We start from the raw sequence: 8,442 nt of genomic DNA on the forward strand, positions 1-8,442 counted from the left end.
CTGAATCCAAGTTGGAAATTGGGGAATGGGGGGAAAGTTATGGAAGGACAATTGGTTACTACCTTTAGCTATTGTTTTCTAATCATTGTTGTTCAAGAAGTACAGTAATCCTTGCTGTGTTTTTTCAGACTCATGGGCTTGGACACCAAGAGTATTCTTCTTCACCATTGTTTCAGGTGCCAAGGACTTCGGGTAGGGAGCCCTCTGCACCACCTACTCACCTCCCCCACAGGAGCCTGCAAGGGCCAGGGCTGTGCTACAACAACACCAGTTCTACAGAAGATCTCCAACCAGGGCATTCCTCCGCTTCTCTCATCAAAGCCATCCGAGAGGAGCTCCTTCGACTCTCCCAGAAACAGGCCACAGTGCAGAACTTCCATAGCTGATCCATCCTTCCTTTGCTAATTTGCCAAGTATCTGCTTCCTATGGAAGTAAGACTAAAAGGAAGCCAGCTGAGTTGTTGTTTTATAAAAGGGGTGAACCTCTACTGTACAAGAGACCGGTGTGTGTGTCTATGTGGGGTGGGGCGGGGCAGGAAGGCAAGTTTTAAAGACAGAAGATGCCACAAGTGACCACTTTCCAGTTTGTAAACCTGTTTAATATGTTGGTCATTTCATGACCACTTGGATCCAGCCAACTGCTACGTTTTAGGTCAAAAGCAAGACTCCACCAAAAAACAACAAACCAAGAGGAGAATATTCCCAAATTAGACTGTTTAAGGGGAAAATATTAAAATTTGTAGAAGGATTAAGGGATTAAAGGAATCAAGCATTTTTCATTATATAAGGCTTTGTAGTTCAGATAAGTATGATCATGTTGCTGCTTTGGTTTTTTTTTGGGGGGGGGGGAAGAATTCAAGGACATTTTGTTAAAAGCTTGTTTATTTTTTTCCCTTCTCCATAGAAACTCATTGTAATAGTAGTACTAACAATAAGAATGATAGGATTGTCCAGAGAAGAGGGGGAAAAAGTGAATGACTAATAAGAAACCCAAATGGGGAAGCTCTAAGTGCCGGATGATTCCAAACAAAGCTGTCCTCTGCATGCCCTCCTCCTTGTATTCTGGTGCTGCGGCTCTAAGTGTTCCTTGACCTTGCTTTGAAATGAAATCATGGCCATTTTTTTTTTTTTTGCGAGGATCTATAGAAGGATGCATTCTCTGTAGGAAAGGAAAACCTTCCTTTTTAAAAAAAGGCTTAATATTTATTTGGTTATTGAAAATCTGTGTTGATTTAAATTCATTTTTGTATGTACTTTTTTTTTCCTGAATCAGGTGTTTTCACTTATCAACAGAATCCCATGTTAATACCATTCATTGTAAAATCCATTTCTATACGATGAAGCAGAGTTTTTCTCAGTTGTCACCTCACCGTTGTCCTACACCTCACACTGTTGATTTAGAATTTACAAATTTTTAAGATTGGGCGTCAGAGGCCCTGGGTTGGAATCCCTGCTTTGTCAGGAATTACTCTTTTTGTGACTTAGAGCAAGTCACTTCATGTGTCTTCAGGATTCATTTTCTTCCTCTTTACAGTAAGGGCTTGCACCATTTGTGATCTCTGATGTTCTTTCTAGCTCTAAACCCTATGGTCCTACCTAAGCAAGTTTTGGATTTTTTGAATTACAGTGAAACCCAGGCCCTCCCAAATTGTTGTAGCTGAGTTTTGCTTCTTAGTTTGTTTTGTTTTGATAGTATTTTGTTGAAATGGGTACGTTGCTAGAATCGTGTTTCTAGTGTGACAGGACTGGGGAGATGACCCAAGGTCAGCCAGACTTCTTCATAGTAGGTTGGACAAGGAAAAGAGCTCCTTGGGACCCAGACAGTTTGACTTATCTCCTGGCTTCTTTATGTGTGTTGTTTTGGTTACAGAAAAATTGAGTACAGCTTGTGGCTGATACTTGATCCTAAGGACAAGGAATTTACATCCCAAACATTCCTGCTTTTTAAAGACACTGAATGTTGTTAGGACCATTAGGTAGCTTGCTGCAGTAGCACAGATTCTTCCAGTTGAGCACAGTAAATTTGAAAAACAAAAGGTAGTGTCCTCTATGGCTTACTCAGATGTTTGACTGTACAAAGGAGCAGAGTTACAAATTCAATTCAACAAAGTTTTATTACTACTATGTGTAAAACAGATTTTTGAAGATTAAAAATTCAGGTCAGGGAGCAGCTAGGTGGCACAGTGGATAGAGCACTGGCCCTGGCATCAGGAGGACCTGAGTTCAAATCCGGCCTCAGACACTTAACACTTACTAGCTGTGTGACCCTAGGCAAGTCACTTAACTCCAATTGCCTCACCAAAAAAAAAAAAAAAAATTCAGGTCAGTTTCTAAGAACATTAGAAAAATAAAAATAGGTTCTCATTAAAAGCTTACTTTTTCTTTTGTGAATTAATCACAATTGGTCAGACTAGGGGTTCTTAATGTAGGATTCACAGACTCCTATTTAAGTAGCACAGTGCCTGGAGTCAGGAAGATCTGAGTTCAAATCCGATCTCAGACACTTACTAGTTATATGACCCTGGACAAGTCACTTAATCTCTGTTTGCCTCAGTTCCTCATTTGTAAAATAATAGCGCCTGACTTCCAGGGTTGTTGTGAAATGAGATAAAAATTGTTAAGTGTTTAGCATAGTGCCTGGCACATAGTAGGTGCTTAATAAATGCTTATTCCCTTGTCCCTTCCCTTATTCCCAAAGGGTCTGTGGCTAGATTTCAGAAGGTCCATGAATTTGAATGGGAAAAAAAAATACTTCTTTATTTTCACCAACTGAAATTTAGCATTTCCTTCAATTATTTACAAGCATCATTCTGAGAAAGTGCCCATAGGCTTGGCCAGAGTTAGAAGGTATGGTTTTTAGCTAGTGGTGGCTGTCCTTTAAAACAAAGTTTACCTCTTACCCCGGGCCTTCAAGAATTTCTAAGTGATAATTCTAAAAGGCCCAGTAATCATTTCAAAATGCTTTTAAAATTAAGGTTGCTTGATTGAAGCATTTGAAGTCAGAAAGAGTGAGGGGAGTTGAAGGGTAAGAGGCACTTAATGGCAGCCAAGAGGGTGTAAACAGCTTAGAAAGCACTGCTTTCTGGAAAAGAAAATTCATTAGCAGGAGAATTTGTTTTGTTGAATTTACTGTTGAATTTTACTAAGAGTATTGCAACCCGGTGATAGCAGAAGGGAGACATGTCAACTTCCCCTTCCTCCCAGCTATTGTTTGTGACATGTGTATTTGGTCATCTGAACAAACAATAGAAAAATAAATCAGAGCATCTCAGACTGGGAGGAAACTTCAGTCACGGTTGGTCCAGTCCACACCTGATCAAGAATCTCTTCTACTTCCAGCTTCCACTTGAAGGTCTTCAGTGAAGGGGGAACCTACCACCTCACAAAGCAGCCCATTTTCCTTGTGGATAGCTCTTATTGTTAAGGAGTTTTCATTACATGAAGCCAAAGTTAACCTATTTACAACTTCACTTATTGCTTATGGTTGTACTCTTTGAGGCCAAATAACACAAATCTAAACTCTCTTTTCCATGACAGCTTCTTACCTACTTGAGAACAGCCCTAAGCATCCCTGGTTCTTGAGCTGACCCTCAAAAGGCATAACCCTGAAGTCCTTCCCCATCCTCCTTGTCCTCCTCTAGTCATCTGTCTCTGCTGTACACTTCAGAAGTAGGCTTCCATAAAGAAATGCAGCATAGCAATTGAATGGCCTTCATTTTTGTCAAAACGATATTCTTTCTCTGCATCCAGTCTTGAAACTGTCATTTAAAAAAAAATTCAAGACCAAAGAAACTATTCAAGTCTATTTGTGAACTGATACAGTAAGCCTGTCAGATAGGCAGTTGCCTTTTGTAGTTTCCTAGCTGTTATAACATGAAACCAGCTTGCATTCATTTCCACTAAAATCCCTTCAGCAATAAAGTGTCTCGTGGGTCACCAAAATTAAAGCAAAGACACTGGAAGATACAGAGCTATCACTGACTAAAACGAAGGGCCAGAAAGCATGCACAATGCTCTCCTCTTGCTCACTTGTTGCTTTCAAAGAAGGCACTTCATGCTTATAGTAGTTAACTTAGGGCTTTGAGATCCTATTTTTCTCTTTTTTGGCTCTAAGATTAAAGTGAAAGAGTCAGCTAGGTGTCATAGTGGAGAAAGCACTGGCCCTAGATTCAGGAGAACCTGAGTTCAAATCCAGCCTCAGACACTTGATACTTACTAGCTGTGTGACCCTGGGCAAGTCACTTAACCCTCATTGTCCCACCAAAAAAAAAAAAAAGAATTAAAATGAATAGGATACTCCGATACCTATTTACCTATTTAACATTTTAAAATATCAAATTGTATTATCAGTGACCTGGTGATACAGACTGTCAATTTGGAGGGAAAGTTGGGAGGAATTTCTTTTGGGGAAATGATTATCTCTCCCTCTCCCCAGATACTCAACATTGCAACAGGAGTCAAGACAACTGGTTCTAGTGCTGGCTGTGTCACCTTGCATTGTGACCCTGGGCAACTCCCTTCTAATCTCTGAACCTCAATATTCTCATCAGTCAAACAGCTTATAAAGTGTTTGAAAGGGCTCTGGAAAAGTATGAAGTGTTATTCAAATACCAGGAAGTATTGCACAAGAATGGATAATCAGGTGAATGAACCCACTTGATTGTAAGTTCAAGTATATTCGATAATTTTCTCTTCTCTTAATCTGCTTTAATATCACTTCATTTGCCCTCTTCCTAATGAAGAAGTATTTGTTAAACATCTCTCTGCACATGATACAGACTACGTTAATATGGCAGATCAAAAGATGGGGAATACAACTAAATAATAATTATTAAAATATAAGCACCAAGTGGCATACCAAAATCATTTACAAATAGGATGAAGTACACATTGTTAGGCAGTGATTAATGAGAAAGCTAAGATATTGACATTTCTGGTTGGGTCCATGGGGAGATGGCTATATATCCCTCTAGCTAGAAACAGAAAGCATCACAGAAGAGAGATTTCATAAGTAGCTTACAAGATGGTGGGAACAGGTTAGCAAATTAATGCAGAGAGTAGATAAAGGAGATGAGGGGATTGCCAAAAATGAGATGAAGTGAGATTCGGTTTTGATAAAGGTTGAACAACTTGGTCCCAAAATAGAGTGGAAAAACATGGAAGGTGGCATTGTTAAGAGTGAAAAAGACAAGGTGGGGAACAATATTAAGGATCAGTAGGAGAGAGGAGACCCTAGAGATGGAAATCTTTTTTTCAAAGAAGGTTGTAGTATTTCAGGCAAGAAATAATCCCAGGTGCAACCAAGGTAGTGACTGTAGATCCATCAAGAAAGGAGCCAGACTCTTGATATGGTATGAAGGCAAAAGCAACTGACAGCAGAGTACGTGTCAGGTGTGAAGACAGTAGGGTGAACATAACAGGTTTATTGTTTAGAGGTCAGTGATCTGATGGGTTGATCCAAGGTGATGGAAAAACAAGACACAGGACAAGTATTGCAAAAGGAAAATAACAACCCTTTGCTTTCTACAGTCAATGTTACCTTAGAATTCAGTCATGAAGGAGAAAAAAAAACCAAACCTAGCATGTAAATTGAATGCATAAATGACTATGGGGGCCGCAGAAAGAAGGGAATGTGCTTTCTCAATGTTCATCTATGGTACAAGTACGTAAAGCCTTCTTTGTTTTGTTCTGTTCAATTTATATTGAAACTCACTGTGTTTTGATTTTAGTGCATGTGGTACTGAAAAGCAGAGGGGGAGGCTTCCCTGCCCACCCGTATCTATCCATCTGTGTGAGACAAATGGTGCAAAGCACAGATGATGGAGCCTCCTACCTGAGACCAGTCTGAGTAAAATGGATTCTGTTCTTTTTTTTTTTTTTTTAAGCTTTCTGGTTTCCCATTTACAGATAAGTTGCTGAGCCACTGGAGTGATTGCTCCAGGGATCATCACGCTATTAACTTTCATGCCAATTTGCATTTGCAAATTTACAAGTTACTCATTACATGTCAAAGAGCAAAGAAATTAACCTCACCTCATGGGAGCCCTTTCCTTCCAGCAGCCCTACCAGCTCAGGTTGGGGCATCCTAGCTTGTTAGAAACTTCACTGGGATTTGTCTAAGGATACTCATACTTCACTGTAGCATTGACATTAGTTGGTTTGGGTTTGGGTTTTGTTTATTTTTTTTAAGGTTTACCCTCTTTATTACTACCTCCAGGACAGTTCTCAAAGGCCATTCTTTTGTTCATATTTGTCCAAAGAAAGACAAATCAGGTATCATATTTGAATCACAGATTTGAAGCAAGGAGGAACTTCAGAGGTCATCTTTTCCTGTAGACTTTCAATGTGAACAGTTTTTTCATAATAAAAAAACATTTAATTTTATAATTTCAAACTCAGAATAGTGAATTGAAACATACTTTAAAATTTTCAACTACTGTTAAATATGGAATAATTGTAAAGGTGAGATTGTGAAGTTGTACAGTACCTACACCTGGAATTTATAAAGAGCTTTCCAATCAGTACTTAAAACATGATTAATTCAAAGAGTATATACTGTTTATTTTCTCCTTTTTGTTCTGACAGTGACCTTTTTTTGGTGGTGGAGGGGGGAAGGTGATGTTTAAACAAAGACTCATACATTCCTTGCTAAATCCTACAGGAAAATCCTGACTCTATGTTTACATCTGCTAATGTGTACCATATCACAGATTCACCTGATAGCATTACACTAAAGGAAATGGGAATTAAACCCTAAATGCAGTAGCCATGGATGAGCAGGCTTTGGTAAAAACAGTGGAAAAACCAAATGTCTTAACCTGATGCACATTCAACCAGCTCAAGGATTTTTTAGAAGGTGGATAATCCAAACTGGGGATTACTCGGACCCTTTGCTTTTCCATCTCTCCTGGTTTGCCTGGTTTGGGAGCCTTTCCATCAATCTCTGGCACCTTTACCCAAACATAAGCAAGTGGAAGGAAAAGAGATGACAGTGGAATACCTTCATTTTGGAGTCTCACATTAGTCAAAACGTCACCACGGAGAACTGTTTGAACTGTTTGTTCACTTTTTCGGACAGTTTAGAACAATGAGAACAGTCTTTTCTCATGCCCACCAAACAGCTGGTATGCATTACTGGGATTTGCCTCCTATCTCTAACAGGCAGGAAAACTGAAATGTCAAATTCAAGTCTGGCTTCCAGGATAGCACTTTCGTCTCACAGGTGTGGCTAGCTAAAGCCTTGTGGAACACAGGAGAAGCTAAAGGTCAGCTAAAATGATTGCTTCAGAGCACTGGGGATTTGCTCTAGGTGATAATCAAGGGTACCTCTGATTTTCCTTTCCCAGGTGGAGATGAGCTCAAGCATGCATGGAGCAGATTGTGAAAAGGGTGGTTCTGCTTTAAATGCTTTTAGTTAAGCTGTTTTGGGTTCTGTCATTTCTCTCCCTGGGTATTCAAGGACCTTTCTCCTGATTTTTCCTGTCCCCTACCCCTAGGTTATAACTGTTTGTGTGTGTGTGTGTGTGTGTGTGTGTGTGTGTAAATGCACAGAAAGCCCAACATCCACACGGCAACTTGAACTAGACACCATGATTTTCCTGCCTTTTCTAGGGAAGGGGCTTTTAAGTCTCAGTTCCGCATACATGGTTGAGAAATTGAACTTTCCCCTTCTGTTAGTCATTTATGTTTTTATCCTTTGGTAGCTGCAGTTTTCTCATTGCTGTAGTTTTTTGAAATAATTTATGCAAGTGTTTGGTTTCCATGTTTACAATTTATACAGCTTTCCTAGCAGTTTAAATGGAAATGTCAATAAATACTAAGAATTGGTGTCAAATTTATATTTTTTCTTGATTTTCTTTGCACTGGGATAATCTTCCTTTTTGTCTAGTGTGACAGTGATTAATCAGCTGTCAGTCACCTAACATTTATTATGTGCCAACTGGGTGTCAGACATTGTGCTAAGCACTGGGGATATAATAAAAGGGGAGAAAAGGCAAAAAAGCCCCTGATCTCAAGGAAATCACAGTCTAATGCCTAGCTAATAGGAATTTAAGGTTTGCAACACAGTTTACAGATGTCTCATTTTATCTTCAACAAAAATGAGGTTGGGGGCAGCTAAGGTGGCGCAGTAGATAGAGCACTGGCCCTGGATTCAGGAGGACCTGAGTTCAAATCCAGCCTCAGACACTTAACACTTACTAGCTGTGTGACCCTAGGCAAGTCACTTAACCCCAATTGCTTTACCAAAAAAAAAAAAAAATGAGGTGGAAAGAAGATCACTTCTAGCTTCATGAACCTCTGTCTTCTCTAATTTGGATAACACCCCACCTTAGATCCTGGCATAAGTAATTTTTAAAATCCTGTAGACATGATAATTCTTTTGAGGTTGCTGATTTTGTAATGGTTTCACTAACATTTGCCAGCGCCATTCAACTCAGCAAC

General features: G+C 39.5%; 1 protein-coding gene across 2 annotated transcripts in view; it reads left to right on the forward strand.

Moving 5' to 3' along the window:
• Positions 1 to 7,823, forward strand: part of KIAA1549 (KIAA1549 ortholog) — a 110,106-nt gene extending 102,283 nt beyond the window's left edge. Inside the window, exon 19 of one of the 2 annotated variants that reach the window (XM_043966618.1) lies at positions 129 to 7,823. In XM_043966618.1, the coding sequence (XP_043822553.1) occupies positions 129 to 386 (258 nt within the window). In that variant the 3' untranslated portion in view covers positions 387 to 7,823. The remainder of the gene's footprint in view (positions 1 to 128) is intronic. The other variant, XM_043966619.1, reaches the window with a different exon arrangement.
• The last annotated feature ends 619 nt before the right edge of the window (positions 7,824 to 8,442 follow it).

The sequence above is a fragment of the Dromiciops gliroides genome, chromosome 5 (assembly GCF_019393635.1).
Source record: "Dromiciops gliroides isolate mDroGli1 chromosome 5, mDroGli1.pri, whole genome shotgun sequence".
NCBI classification, from domain to species: domain Eukaryota; kingdom Metazoa; phylum Chordata; class Mammalia; order Microbiotheria; family Microbiotheriidae; genus Dromiciops; species Dromiciops gliroides.